The following is a 15870-nucleotide window of genomic DNA, read 5'->3' as shown; positions in this document are numbered from 1 at the left end:
GAGGGAAAATAAAACAACTCTTTCATACAGCGATCAGAAATAAATGACAAGATAGCTATTTCTTAGTTAGAGACCATGCAGGGAGAGACAATTATTTGTTTTAGAACCTTGCAATTTATTTTAAATTTGAGTTTCAAAGTTGATTTTTTTTTTAAGATTGATAAAAGTGATAGCATGGATTTCTAAAAATGAATATTTAAAATCTTCAATCTGTTGTTTGTTTTGCTGTCTGACAGCTCTGGTTCAACCAACGCAAACACACAAATGGTTGTAATTTTTGCTAGCTTTAGATTTTTTTTGTGCTGTTACGGCTCTTGACACTGAAGCATTAACATTTTACCTTTTTAAAACTAAAGCAATGTGTTTTAAAATGTATTTTAAAACTTCCATTTATCAGATATTTTGATTAATTACTAGGTTAGTATCGCACAGTTGCCCAGTTCCACAGTTGTGGAATCTCCGTCCTTGGAGGTACTCACACAATCACAGAATGGGTAAAGTTGGAAGAAACCACAGTGGGTCACCTTGTCCAGCCTCCCTGCTCAGTCAGGCCATCCTGGAGCACATGGCACAGAATTGTGTTCTTGAATATTTCCAGTGAGGGAGACGCCACAACCTCTCTGGGCAATCTATTCAGTGCTTGGTCACCCACACAATAAAGTTCTTCCTCATATTCAGGTGGAACTTCCTAGGCATCACTTTCTGACCATTGCCTCTTGTCCCGTTGCTTGGCACCACTGGGAAGAGCCTGGCTCCATCCTCTTGATACCCTCCCTTAAGATACTTGCATTGATAAGGTCCCCTCTCAGTCTTCTTTTCTGGAGGCTGAACAGGCCCAGCTCCCTCAGCCCGTCCTTGTAACAGAGGTGCTCCAGTCCCTAATCATCGTCGTAGCCCTCCATGGGACCCTCTCCAGTAGTGTTTCTCTTTTACCAAGGAGCCCAGAACTGGACACAGCACTCCAGATGCGGCATCACTGGGGCTGAGTAGAGGGGCAGGATCACCTTCCCCGGCCTGCTGGCAGTGCTCTTCCTAATGCACCCCAGGATATCGTTGGCCTTCTTGGCCACAAAGGCACACTGGTGGCTCATGGACAGCTTGTCCACCAGGACACCTGGTCCTTCTTTGAAGAGCTGCTTTCCAGCCTGTCCTGGTGCCCGGGGTTATCCCTCCCCGGGTGCAAGACCCTGCATTTGCCTTTGTTGAATTTCAGACAGTTCTCTGTCCATCTCTCCAACCTGTCTAAGTTCTTCTGAAGGGCAGCACAACCCTCTGGGGTATTGGCCACTCCTCACACCGTTGTGTTGTCAGGAAACTTGCTAAGGAGGCATCTACCCCTTCATTCAAGTCATCGATGAACAAGTTAAATAATACTGGGTCCAGTATTGAATCTTGGGGTACCCCACCAGTGACAAGCCTCTAACTAGACCCTGTGCCACTGATTATGACCCTCTTGGGACTTAACATTCATCCAGTTCTCAATCCACTGTTCACCCATCCAGTCCACCCTTCCTCAGATTGTCTATGAGGATGTTGTGAGACAGTGTTGAAAGCCTTGCTGAAGTCATGGGAAACAATATCCACTGCTCTCCCCTCATCTGTCCAGGTAGTTGTTTCATCATAGAAGGCAATCAGGTTGGTCAAGCATGATTTGCCTTTAGTGAATCCATGCTGACCACTCCTTCTTGTCATCCATGTGGATAGAGATAGCCTCAGAATGAGGTGCTCCATCACCTTTCCGGGGATTGAGGTGAGGCTGACTGGCTGGTAGTTTCCTGAGTCCTCCTTCCTGCCCTTTTTGAAGACTGGGCTGACATTTGCTTTCTTCCAGGCATCTCTTCTGATCACCAAAATCTTTCAAAGATGATCGTGAGCAGCCTAGCTATAGTGCCAGCTCCCAGCTCCCTCAGCACTCATGTATTCATCCTGTTAGGGCCAATGAACATGTCAATGTCAAGTCTGGCTAGGTGTTCTCTAGCCCAATCCTCCTTGACGAAGGGAAAATCTTCCTTCTGACATTCCTTTACCTTGGTCTTCTGGGTCAGAGATTACTGAGGAGGTATTTAAACCTCAACTGGCCATGGCCCTGAGCAACCTGATCTGATTGGCTGGTGGCTGGACTACATGGCAGTCAGATGTCCTTTTCATCACAAATTATTCTGTAGCTCTCTGAAACAGATTCCTTTAAAAACGGTGTAATAACTCTTGGCTACTGGAGCACACTGCAGCTTCTCTGTTTTGCTGTTTTAAGTGACTTACGGGTAGCTGTGGAACTTCAGCTGCAGGTTTAAGGCAAAAATACATTTTTTATTTGTCCGTTTTTTGTTTTAATACTGAATTTAGATGATTAGGAGATGATACTGTTAGAACTGAACAATAACTTCGAGTGACTTCTGGTGTGTATTTGGATACCTTTTGAGGGTTAAATCACAGGCTAAACACTTCAGATTTGTTCATGGGGTATGAATGAATGGTCTTTATTGTGTGAATTGGGCAATCTGACTACAGATGAGACTTGAGACAGTGACTTTGTGGTAGATGAATGGGTGATGAGACCTAGCAAGGAAAGAGGAAAAACACTGTTCACTGAGCATATGTGAGTTTGTTCACTGAGCATAGGAGTTTGTGAACCATAAATAAGTGCAAAAAGGAAGTACAGGGTATGTGTAAAAAGGCAGTGGCAAACAGGATACCACGTCTCATGCCATCAAAGAATCAGTAGAAGCACAGTAGGCAATCTTCCAGTCAGCTGCCTGCACTGTATAATCAAACATGCACTCTGTCAGAAAAGCATCTGGTATTAGTTGCCAAGTCATATTGACATCAATATACAGTATGATTGTGAAAACATCAAGTAGCATGTGGAGTTCTCTTACTATATCTACACTAATGTGGTAGTCTGTGTTTTCCCAGTCATAGCAAAAATTAAGTGTGCATCTCCGGCTTGGGCTGTTTGGAGGGTATTTGTACTTTCATGAACTTCTGAGGCATGCTTGTAGCCTTTAATCTCTGAAACAGACAAGGAAATGCAAATGGCCTGGATATAGACCTTACTATATTCCTAATTGGCTGGATGGGGTTTTTAGTTTCATTGCTGTGGGTTCCTTTGCCATTTATAATGCCAATAATTAAACATTGTGTTTAGTCTGAAACTGCCATTCTTTTCACTTGATGTTTGGACATGAGCCGGCAATGTGTGTCTGCAGCCCAGAAAGCCAACTGTATCCAGGGGTGCGTCATCGGCAATGTGGTCAGGAGGTTGAGGGAGGTGATTCTGCCCACTCTGGTGGGACCCCACCTGCAGTGCTGCATCCAGCTTTGTGGTCCCCAGCACAGGAAGGACATAGACTTGTTGAACTGAGTCCAGAGGAGGGACAACAAGATGATTAGAGGGATAGAGCACATTTCCTACGAGAATTGGGATTGTTCAGCCTGGAAAAGAAAAGGCTTTGGGGTGACCTAACTGCAGCTTTCCAGTCCCTGAAGGGAACCTGTAAGAAAGAGGGAGAGGGACTTTTTACAAGGGCATGTAGTGATGGGACAAGGGGGAATGTTTTTAAACTGAAAGAGAGTAGGTTTAGATTAGATGTTAGGAAGAAATTCTTTACTGTGAGGGTGGTAAGACCCTGGGACAGGTTACCCAGAGAAGTTGTAGATGCACCATTCCTAGAAGTGTTCAAGGACAGGTTGGATGGAGCTTTGAGCAACCTGGTCTAGTGAAAGGTGTCCCTGCCCATGGCAGAAGGATTGGAATGGGATGATTTTTAAGGTCCCTTCTAACCCAAACCATTCTATGATTCTATGTTTGATTTTGTTGAACTGGAGTATTTCTTTAAGGCCCCAGCCACAGAGGGTTTACAAGACACAGAGCTGGGGGAGCAAGATGCATTGTTCCTTTAAGGTGGCTAATGTATGATAATAAACTAAAATAGAATTACAATGGCATAATCAAAGGACACTCTGCAACTTTCGTATGTTAACAAGTTGAAGTAAAGATTGTGTGGAGCCTGGCTGCATCAAAAGGAGTTTAAGACTGCTTTTATACTAGCTAACGTTTTGCTCTCTCTTACCTTGCATCAGGTAAGAACGCGCCTTTTTTTCTCTAACAAAGGCAAATCTGGAGTCCAGCCAAACATAGCTTTTGGTTAATGGTGATGGGTTCCTAATCTAATCCACACAATATCAGTGTCTTGCTCTGGGGAAATTCTGAAGGTGGGATGAGAGGGAAAGAGGAAGAAGATGAGCATCCGATTTCTGTGTAGAGACAGGTGACAGAGATGTTTTGGGAATATCTTTTTTCCTCTGAAAAGCAGAGTAGTTACTACCAGCAAGAGACAGTCTTTATTTCCTCTTACTTGCTGGCAAGACAGGCTATTTTCTTCATGCTAGTTGCCTTTGCCTTCTTTGTAGAAAATCTGGCAGAAAGCAGTTTGATCTTCAATGACATGTGGCAAGGTGCCTCAAGCTGTGTCAGGGGAAAACATCCTAAATGGAAGACTTCAAGTGGAAGGATAGGACCTCACCCTGAACAAATAGACTTTCCCTCCCACTGCCTTGAGACCAGAATTTTGCTCCTGGAGAATGCTGGCAGACAAGATCCAAGCTGGCTGTGATGGGGCTTGAAGATACAAATGAACAATGAGGCTGTCCTGAGGGCACTGACTTTGCTTGGAGAAAATTCTCATAGTACATTAAGACTTGAAGTTATGAGTTTTATGAATCTGAGGCTAACTGGGGTCAGTCTTTCTGTTTGTTAGTTAAGTCCAACTTGCTCTTTCACCACTGATTCCCTGGGATCAGTGGGTGCTGTATTTTAAAGGTGAAACTAACGACTATGTTGAGATATGGGAAGATGTCTGCACTTTCATCTCTGCTCTCTGTGAAGCCTTCTTGCTTTAGAACAAGCTATCCCTGTGGGTAACACCAACTGCAGGGCATTAGGGGCTGTGCAACAGGACACCTACCCCTTTCATTTCCCTGGGACCATTTTTTCATATGTCTTTATTCTTCATTCATGTGGACTCTTCCTGAGATCTTCCTGGCTCTCAGCTGTGCCACTTTGCTCTCACTTTTTCCTGCTTTCTTGCTTAAAATGGGGGATTCCACACTGGTTGGATTTCCCAGGTCAGCAGAGCTGCTGTGCCTGTCTGGCATGGACCGAACAAGAAGCCAGAACTCAATATGCACAGGAGAGGCGACCTCATGGCCCCAAGGAGTCAGCTCCCACCTTTGCTTGTGGCACTAGGATGAGATGGCAGGTGGCTCCCAGTCAGAGACTGGCTCCAGCAAGGTGGCTCCCAGCTTGTTCTGCACACAGGCAAGCACAGAGCTGTGCTGATTTTCTCAACCCCAGGCACCAGCCATGCTTGGGAACTGTCTTGCAGCTCTGCTGCTCGCAGAGACAGACAGGAGCTCGTGGTTTGGACTCCTGGTCTTTCTTCCACAAAGTGTGAAGGGAACAGACCAGCTCTTGGCCCAGCCTGTGGGTAGGGAGTGTCTCATGGGAACCAGCTCTCTGTGCCCACGGGAATTAGCAGGAGACAAGAACTGGCTCTTGGCTCGTGTTGCTGGAGGAGTCGTACAGCAATTAGGAAGGTGTATAGCAGCTGGGAACCTCTGGCCTTGAGCTTGTCTTTGGAAGATATCTTTGCCCTATATTTTTGACTGAGACAAGACTATCACACTGAAGTGGGCACTGTCATTTGAGACAAGTACTTCCTCAGATCTCATTGCTATCTCATTGCTGTTTTCATTAGTTGAATATACACAATGTAGGGTCCTTATTACTGTAGAGCTTGATGTGTATCAAATAGTTACTTCTTCACCAAAACTGCTGAGTATTACCAGTCTGCAGAGTGTTTTATAAACCAGCTGTGACTACTAACCTGAACTAAACTTTGAAGCTTGCGTTTAGGTATGATCAAACATACTTATCGCACTGCCCCCCTCCTTGTAGAAGATATTTAGGGTTAAAGTCTGCTTAGTGCTGGAGGTGATGATAAGTTTTTGTTTCTGCTTGCCATGTCTCCTCCATCCCCTGTCCCGCATGTCACTGCTCCTGTAACTAACTACAGAAAAGTGGACTTGAAATAATTGAAATAAAGTTGATTTGTTTGAATGTGGAGAACTCTGAGAATAATTCAAAAGCCTGAATTATAGTGACACAAAACTTTCATTGTTAGCAGCTTGAAAAGATTATAATGAAAATCAGCTAGCTTTAGTCATCTTTTTATAAATTGTCTTTTAATTTTAATCTTTTCTTGCTTGACTTTGAAACTTGAAATATCTGCATTTCTTCTAATCAAATGCTGTGTGTATAAAACTTCACAAATAAAAAGATTATTTGTGAACTGTTTGTGAGGGTGATGGTTTTGATGGTTTTGGTAAACAAAAAAATTACGTTTACTTTACAATATGTTAGTAATTTATAAGAACAGTATTGCTTTCCTGTTACAAAATATCATATTTGTTTATATGCTTGTCTCTATTGTTGTTTTATTTTATTATTAAATGAACATTTTTCTTTTCTTCCTAGAGGATGCTAAGCAAGTTTTTGGCCAGACCACAATTCATCAGCACATTCCTTTTAACTGGAATTCAGAGTTCGTACAGCTGCATTTTGGAAAGGATAGAAAAAGACACCTAACATATGCGGAGTTCACTCAGTTTTTACTGGTGGGTCTAATACAATACAGTTTGTCAAGAGTAATAAGAAGGATGCAAGAATCAAAGTACTTGCAAACTTGCCAAATACCATGCTGTTAGGAAAGTTGAAATATAGACCAAGTGTAGGCTTCTACAGTCAGACTGCTGGTCTTGTATGGTGTGTTGATAAATAGGATATGCTATTGGTAAAATTGGTGATTCAAGCTAGTGGAGGTTTTCTCCTTTTCCTTTGTTTTTGGCACCTGAATGCAGAAGGTGATTTTTTTCTACACTATTGTGTAGACAGAGACATGAAATTAAAAACCTAGACTTTAATGTCTGAAAATCTCCTGTTTATTTAAATCCATGAGTCAAAGAATGTTACTGAACATTTTGGACTCACTTGCTAGACTAGTATTAAGTACTTTTGTCTGTAAACAGCATGTTTACCAAACATGTATTTAATTCAGAGCTGATATCAAATAAAAATGTTTTGTTGCAAGCCATTTCCACACACTCTTAGATAGGGCAATGCTACATAGTTTGCTTGTGATATATGGAGAAGAGAATACTATTTTTTGCAAGGAATTCTTGGCTTTTCATACTTGTGGATATTTTGTTACAGGAAGTAAAATATTATGCTAATAAAAAAATAAACAGATTATCTGTATTTCAACAGTACTGTTAAAAGTAGTTTTTGGTAGGAAGAGTGATCCTTGAAGTGGTGAAACACATGAGTTTTTATTTGAATGCCTCCTGAATATGTAATGCCTGTATTAGTATTTACACTAGAGAATTTTAAAATGGAAACCTGCTTCGAGATTGCAACGTTTCTTTTTTTCTTGTTTACACAAGTATGTTAGTTCACAGTAGGAGGTGGTATCATTTTGATGAGGAATAATTAAGATAATGCTATTGAGACAAATGTTTCAAATTGACTTTGTAGAACAGAGCCTAATTAACTTTGTATGAAGAGGACGTCAGGTATCATATGATGAAATTGTATTCCCTCAGGTTTTGTACTGACTATTGTAACTCCTAAGTAGCTAAGGCACAGACCAGTTTTCTGACAGAATAAGGAATTAGAATATCTTTCTAACTTTCTAGCTTTGGAGATGAGTCCTAACTACTAGGCTCTCTCATCCTGTGGAGGAGTGTTCCTTTCTACTGTCTGAAAGGACTTTTTTTGGATGTGATCATATTTTGGGGATAGTTGTATTTCATTTTGGTGTGTCTTGCCACTGCCTCCTTGTTTTTTTTTAAACTGGCTCTACTGCAAAAGTGAATCTTAGCTAGTTTCAGGGCAGAGTAAAAGGTTGTGTTGGAACATGTCAGTGGTCCTCATAAGCCAGACAGCCCTTTTGGTGATGATCCATGTAGGACGAGAAAGAGGGAGGAAGAACACTGGAGAATGAGGATGATGATTTTGAGTGTCCTCTAGAGAGGTGGGATACACTGAGGATAAGTTCTAAGGCTGCTAGTAAAGATGCTCTCAGCATTGGTGCAGACAGTAAGGACTTTCAAATAAATTAATTCTCCTAAGACTGTTGAAGCTGCCTGCTATCGGTACAGTCTATTAGGATGCTCAGTCAGTCCCAGTAACTGAGTACATCTGTTTACTCACTTTCTAGACCTGTAAATCTTTGAATCACATAAGTTTCCCTGCTGATTTATTATAGATGCAGAAGTTTGGGCACAGAAATGGTTCTCAGCACAAGTTGGAGAGCTAGTGTTCACAGGCATAGAAATCTTCCTTTAAGCTCTGTAACCTTTGGTATTCAGCCTTTCCTTCTGACATTCTGCCTGTGCGTGAGTCAGTCTTCTTGGTCAGGTGTCTAGACCTTGGACCTTAGACAACAGGAGACCACAGTGGATATCAAATTACCTTTCTGCATTCCTGATGTGCGAATGCACTTACATTGCACTTAACATGGACCCGATGGTTCTGTATGGTGCTTCGGGTACTGCTTTGTAAGTACAATGCAGTTTGCAAATTTTAATGTAATAATCTAGCTAGATTCAAATTCTTTTACATTCATGTTTGATATCTGTCACAGCATTTAAGCTAATCATTGCTTCTGGCAATGCTGAAGGTACTTGGAAAATAACATTAGTATATTTTATCCATGCACGAGATGGATCTCTTGTGGCTTTAAATAAGAAGAGTTTATATGGGATTCTGAATATTTATATCATGCCAACGCTTTTTCTGTCTGCAGTAACTGAGATGCCTGAAAGTGTAGCCTCCAAATTCCTTGGCTCTAATACAGTTAACAATTTATTTGCATCAACTTAGAGCTCAAGGTGTGTTGTTTTACCCTGCTTCTTATTTTGCTAGCTTAAAATTAGCTCATATATCTCCAGTATATATCCATCACATCTGTTTGGATATGGTCATGTTCCATCATCACTTAATTGGCAAGTCTGCCTTATGAAGAGCAACATCAGGCCCTTTCTTGGCATGTAGAATCTATTCCACAGGATGAATTTTAACATATGCTTATATGTGGGCCTGGTAAATCCATTTCCACATTGTCTGGGAATTTATTTATGCCCAACGTATTAGTTGATGAAGTAGTACTCTCTATAATTGAACCCTGGGATCTACTCCAGTGGCAAGGATTGTACTGTGTCTGGTGACTTGTAGATCCATTGGGATGAAACGCAAACATAAATTTCTACCTAAGTGGAAAGTAAGGAAGCTTTTAATGAGCTGTAAGTGGAAGCTGAGGTGAAATCTCTAGATAGGATATAATTTCATTAAAATTCTAGTGCCAGTGTGCCTGCCATGATGTACAAGTTGATTTTTCACAAAGTCATATGCTACTTGGGAGAATTCTAGACTTCCAACATCAAGGAAGAAGCTCATTTTCTATATATATCTAAGTTTACAGAAAGTCTAGTCAGAGAAGGTTCTTTAGGATGTGTGATTTGTATTGCAAAGTAATGAGGATTGTGTTTCTTTAAACCTTTATCTGTCTAGGTAAACAATAAGGGACCGAAATAGGTGAAATAATAAAAATTATTGCAACTCAGATAGCAACTCTGAAGACTACAGCTTTGCTTTGTTGTTTTTCAGTTTATTTTTAAGGTGGTATTTTTTATATTAGCTGCATACACCCAACACAGGTGATGTTACAAACATCTCATAAGGGATTCCCAGATAAATTGCTGGCAGCTACTGAGCCTCATTTTGAAACATAGTTAGTCGTGTTGTGAGTTATCTCAGCATTCAGGTGTGGAGACTGGGGGGATAGCCTTTCTTTTGAGGTAAACACTTCAAGGACTTTAGTGCATTGTTATGCATTGTGCAATGATTAGAAAAGTGACGTCTGGTTTGTTTGTGACAGACTTTATAGGTGAAATTTAGTTTTGAGACTAAGTGTGTTACAATGTAATGGTCTGCATGTTCTTGTATGCCATGCTGCCATCCATGGTCATGGTTTGGGAATGTCTGGTGGCTGAAGATCCCTGTGCTTCTTTCCACTTGGTGTAAGTGGAAAACGTGTAGCACTGGTCAAAATAACTGTAGCCTAGAAGGTCTCTGTCTTTCTGAGAAGGTGGTATCAATCTGCTCTATCTATTTGCAGTATGCCTAAACCATTTTGAACTGGAACTTAGATTCTGAACTAAGGAGGAGATGTGAAGAGGGAGTTCCAGAAGACTGACATCATCCCATTCAGGGTTTTGTCTTGCTGTCTGTCTGCAGCTAAATGGCTTTTTTCTGGCTGACAAAAAGACGAGCAAATGGCAGCACTGAGTCCTTGACCAGGTGTTTTAACCAAGCGGGAGAATTCTTTCTAGTGCTGGTGCTCAACTGTAGTACTAGTAGCCTTTTTGCAATTAGCTAGATGATGACAAGAAACATGCACTTCATGTATCTCTTTGGAGTGTGATCCCTGCTTTGTTCTGTGGCTGAGACGTCACTGTCAGCAAAGGTCCCACCAATGGTATACATACCTCCAGACTCACTGATGGGTCTACAGGGGTGGTAACAGATTAATGGCCCATCTTCGCGAACGAAGATTTGGGGAAAGGTCTTTTACCTTTCCAGCCTGCGCAATGGATTTTTTAGGTGAGACACAGCCTGCGCTGAACTGAGCCCACCCTTTAATCCTAAGGTTCATCTGCCGGGGCCAAGCAAGCTTGGACAATGGCAGTGAGGTCCTCAGGACGTAGGTTTGTTTAGAGTGTCCTTCTCATAGATGGATGGCCACACAGGGCTAACGACCTCCATCAGGCCAGGAGACCGGGATTTGAACCCGTGGTCGCAGCAGTGAAAGTCCTGCACGCTAACCACTAGGCCACCAGGGGTCTCTGGTAACAGATTATACTTTTGCAAATGGTGTACAGGTTTTTTTACTGCATCTTAGTGCTGGATTCTAACATAACAACTGCCAACAGTTTCAGTGGTTAAAACAAATTGAATGAGGGAAGGAGAAGAAAGCAATATTCAGTTTCCCATGTAATCCTTTTGGTAAATAAAATTTATTTTTTCTTTAGTGATGCTTCCATTTAATAACAAACACCTGCCAGGTGGTGAGTATTTAGGATACAAGAGTTTTTATACCTAACTCCTCTTCAGAGCTCTCTGCCTCCCAAGTAGCTGCCAGCCTCAAGCTGACGAAGTCTTTTCGTGTTCATGTGCTCGTCCCCCATAAACCTTCCAAAATTGCTTGCTTCCAAATTTCTGTTCAAATTATAGTCTCGAATGAATTGAAGTAAGAGCTTACATGGCTGCATCCAGCCAGAGTGAGTATTATTGCTGAATTGTAACACCTCCACGTAGGGGTGTGTAATGTAAAGGAAACGTGGCAGAACTGAAATTGTACCACTTCAAATTATAAGCCCCACAAGCATTTCCCATCAAAAAAAGAAATTTCTGAATAATTTTGTGAGTGAAGCATGGATCAGTCCTTTCCCTCCATTCCTTTCCTCCTTCTGCCTAATGTAGTAGGAGGTTTTCATCGTACCTTTCAGGTCATGGTACAGCATTCTAATTAGAAATTAGAACTAGAATTGGGGGAATCAGGAGGCAAATGAAAAGACAATCATGGTTTGAGTGGCAGTGTGAGCTGAATGAACAGAAGGAGGAAAGGAGTGGCAAATGCAGGCCTCTGGCATGTCTGATCCTACTCTGTCTGAATTTGCCTTTTGCCTTTCACTCTTTATTTCCTTGAAGGCTGCTGTAAGACAAATATCACACTATAGGAGATCATATTCACTATGAATACAACATGATGGTTGTTCTTGACTAGCCTGAGTCTTGGATTAATATATCTTTTAAGGCGTATATTTGCAAATATAATGGAAATAATTGGATAGTGTCATGGTCCACCACAAGACTTGCTTAGTATTGCTGACATATTTTTGCTCTGATTCCATTTTCTGAATAACTGATTATGAGTATGTATTCAGACTAAGCGCTGTATTTCCACTGAAGAAGTTTTTATAATCCTTGCAGCTTAAAGGGAGGACATGTCAATGATTTGTTTTCCTCCATTCAGCTGAGAAATACAGATTGGGAACTCTGACTACATCACCAAAAGATATGTTTCTGTTTTTTGCAAACCTGTAGAACTGAACAAAACGTTCACATGTATTATCAAGTTACTATCTGTGCTTGATTGTTTCTTTTAAATGGGAAAAAAAAAGTAGTCTAACAGTAATTTAAGAAGAAAGGGTGAAGTAGGAAAGATACAGCTATGAGGGATTAAATGCCTTTTTTTCTCCTCTTTTCTCTTGGTGGTACATTAGAATCACAAAATGAGATTATCGGGGGGTTGTATCGGATAATGCTTATACCCGTTACTACTGTTGAAATATTGAGAACCGATCTTTAATCAGTCACGATACAAAGAGTTCTGAATTAAACTGCTGGTGTCTTTTGTAGACAAAAACCTTTATGTTTTAAATGGGGATGCTTTTTCAGGGAATGCTTTCCAGATTAGTAGGTTTCTACATGGAAGTCTCTGATGATTGAATTGTCCTCGTTCAAGGAGTAGCGAGCGCTTTTACAGAAAGTATTTTGACCTGATGTGACACATTCAATATACTGGATAATGCACGTCATGGAACACTTTAATGTTCATAAGTGGGAGATTACCTGCATTGGGTGTTGATATGTGTCCTCTGTTTCTCAGTTAAATGAATTGCACGATGTAACGTCCAGAAGGCAAAGAAATCACGATGTTGTCCTAGATATTGAGCTCAGTGATGGAGACCATATATGCTCCTGATAGAAAAGGCCAAAACTTAGACTACAATATCCAATTAAAATTAGGTAAAATGTAGTCCTATTTTGTTAAGTATGAGAAATCTTGTGAGATTGCATTATTTATATTAAATCTAAGTGTTAAGATGATTTTGAACTTAACTATTTTTTTCCTCTGTATGTTTTCAGGAGATACAGTTAGAACATGCAAAACAAGCTTTTGTACAGAGAGACAGTGCTCAGTCCGGAAGAGTCACAGCTATGGACTTCAGGGACATTATGGTCACTATCCGGCCACACATGCTGACGCCATTTGTAGAAGAATGCCTAGTAGCTGTGAGTAGTTCTGGTATTCCAGCAGGCAAAGACCTGGAATACAGATGCGGGATTCCTTTTTTATGTACCTTGACCACTCTATGAGACATGTAGTCCATCTCGAGGATGTATGTTTTGAGTTCAGCAGTTGTTATCTACACATATGCAAGTTAACCCTTATTGCAGAATACATATCCTCAATGTTCCTGGTCTCCTGAGACAAAAGACAAAGCATGTATATGGACCTTAGTAATGGCCTACAAATTAGCATTTTCCTGGCTATTTGCAGTCACTCCATCATAGTAGACTGTGTCAGTATGTCAGAATGCCATTGCATCCCACTTAGGATATCCTCCTCAAAGAACTTGGTTTGTAATGTAAATTTTAAGCTCCTGAGTGTAATTTCCAAATGCCTGGGACAACTTATGACCTTATGAACTTATGAACCAGAACATTACCCAAGGGCATTCACTATATGTTGTCTGGTAGTTGTTACACTTGACTGTACATTTTGTATCAGTTAGAAGTGCACAAACCGAATTAAATATTGCAAGAAATTAAAAAAGGTACATTTAGTTTTGACCACAGTTTCTAATCTGAGGAACTTGTAGTAGCACTTTCCAAGTAATGCAAAACCTGGCCATATCCAGGTTTAAAGAAATCTGTTTTTCTTTGACTTGCAAGAAAGAATTCCAGGGAAATGTGTGAAGTGATGAGAATTGCAAAGTCTGACCAGAATTTTGGAAGATGCAAACAGCAAAAAACATAGCCAGAAGACTTAGAGACTGACAGTGAGATCTGATACTTCCATGGTTCCCTCACAGTCTTGTTACCAGCTTTCTCAGGTCATATACTCTCTCATAAAACATCAGATAAGATTTTTGATTTTTCCCTCAAGGTCAATTAAATTTTGGCAAGCTTATGCATTTTTTTTCTGAAATTTGCTTGATCACTGATCTTGTAATTTAAATAGACAATTGATCCAGTAATTTTTCTATGTGCAGACTGAACACCACTTTAAAACAAAGGTTTAGGTTCAGTTCTCACCTGAGAATGAATAACTGTTTGAACCTTATTGTTCCTATTATGTTTGACTGCCTGATATAAGCCTGAGAGCTTATTGCTGGTTTTCCATGACTTGAAATGCCTGTGAATTTAAATGTTTCTGTTGACCTTTTTCAGAATATGCTTTACATATAGAAGTAGATTTCCTCATTACTAGAAATAAGCCAACTTATGAAACATTTCCAACTGAAGCAGTACTGAAACTTGAACTTTGTAAATTACTTCTAGTTATGTTGTTATAATCCTGCATATGTATTTGTTTAGATTTTTAGGATGGGGGAGTTTTATATTCTGGTCATGATTAGTTTCAGTAACATAATAATCTTTCATAGTTTTCTTTATTTTGCATGTTTTTTTAAAAAGCAAGCCCGTGCTACTGTTGTTCTTTTAAAATAATGTTTGAAAATCTTTATTTTGATATTTTTCCGAGTCTTGTAACAGCCTCTTTTCTCTTTTCTTCTTTTACTGTCTCTACTCCAGGCTGCTGGAGGTACCACTTCCCATCAGGTCAGCTTTTCCTATTTTAATGGATTTAATTCTCTCCTTAACAACATGGAGCTCATTAGAAAGATCTACAGTACTCTGGCTGGAAATAGAAAAGATGTGGAAGTCACTAAGGGTTGGTAGAAATGTTTGCAGTCTGGAAGTTTTCTTGGGCATTTGGCTGGGGTGGATGGAGGGAAAGACCTCATCTGTATGCTTTTAAATCAATGGGAGGGGGAAAAAATCCTGCCTCATTAGCATTCCTTGGTTTGCCACTCAGTTTTGTATACTCCTGTTGGAGTCCACCCTCCAGGTTTTTCATTTTGTTTCAATCAGAAAAAGGTCCTAGTAAACTGGTGGTGGGGGCAGGGTGAGGAAAGTATGTAAAGATATTTAAAAGTTTCAAAAACTTCCTAGGACTCCTGCCAAATTGGCAGCCTATTAAAGTGACCTTCAAGGGTAGTTGAAGAATTCCATAAACTTGTATTGGCGGCACAGTAAGCTGATCTACAAGCTTGGAACAAGATGTTATCTGCTATATCTAACCACTTTTATAGAGAATTCCCTGTGCAATGCCAGAGTTTCATTAATGTGGCCTACTGGGACTATGCATGAAAAGTTCCACATCCCTTGACTCCTGTTCTGGGGGGTTTTTTGTTTGCTTTTTATTTTATTTTTTCCTTCTGACCTGCAACTGATTGCTACCGTATGTCAGATATCCTAAATCCTGCTGGTAGCATTAAGCTTTAAGACCAGAAAGTTGTAGTTACTTGCATGAAGGACAGACTATTTAAATCACACATTTATGTAGTGGCAAAACCACTTTTGTGTTGAGTCAGTTTTATTCCTCTTTTACCCCCCTCCAGCCAGCCTCTTGTACTTTATACTAAAATACAGAGCAACCTTGGGGTGCTCTAGATTATTTCTTCTGGTTTGATTGCATTTTCTTTTCTGTATTTTTATTCTGTTGCAGAGGAGTTTGTTCTGGCAGCTCAGAAATTTGGTCAGGTTACACCCATGGAAGTTGACATCTTGTTTCAGTTAGCAGATCTTTATGAGCCACGGGGGTAAGTGAAGAATTATCTGTCTTCCTCTCTTTCCTTTCCTCCTCTCTAGTTCTTGGAAGGAGTAGAAGGTGATGTTGGGGA

General features: G+C 40.5%; 1 protein-coding gene across 3 annotated transcripts in view; it reads left to right on the top strand.

Moving 5' to 3' along the window:
• The window catches only part of SLC25A13 (solute carrier family 25 member 13), a 101347-nt gene that overhangs the window by 45956 nt on the left and 39521 nt on the right, over positions 1-15870 (top strand). For all 3 annotated transcript variants that reach the window (XM_027684769.1, XM_027684768.1, XM_027684767.1), the window contains 4 exons: positions 6536-6675; positions 13049-13195; positions 14720-14858; positions 15696-15789. In XM_027684769.1, coding sequence (XP_027540570.1) covers positions 6536-6675; positions 13049-13195; positions 14720-14858; positions 15696-15789 — 520 coding nt within the window. The remainder of the gene's footprint in view (positions 1-6535; positions 6676-13048; positions 13196-14719; positions 14859-15695; positions 15790-15870) is intronic.

Source organism: Neopelma chrysocephalum, unplaced genomic scaffold (assembly GCF_003984885.1).
Source record: "Neopelma chrysocephalum unplaced genomic scaffold, ASM398488v2 Primary Assembly neopelma1_67, whole genome shotgun sequence".
In the NCBI taxonomy this organism is placed as follows: Eukaryota; Metazoa; Chordata; class Aves; order Passeriformes; family Pipridae; genus Neopelma; species Neopelma chrysocephalum.
Note: the sequence above shows the minus strand (reverse complement) of the source record. Positions and strands in the feature narration are given on the sequence as shown.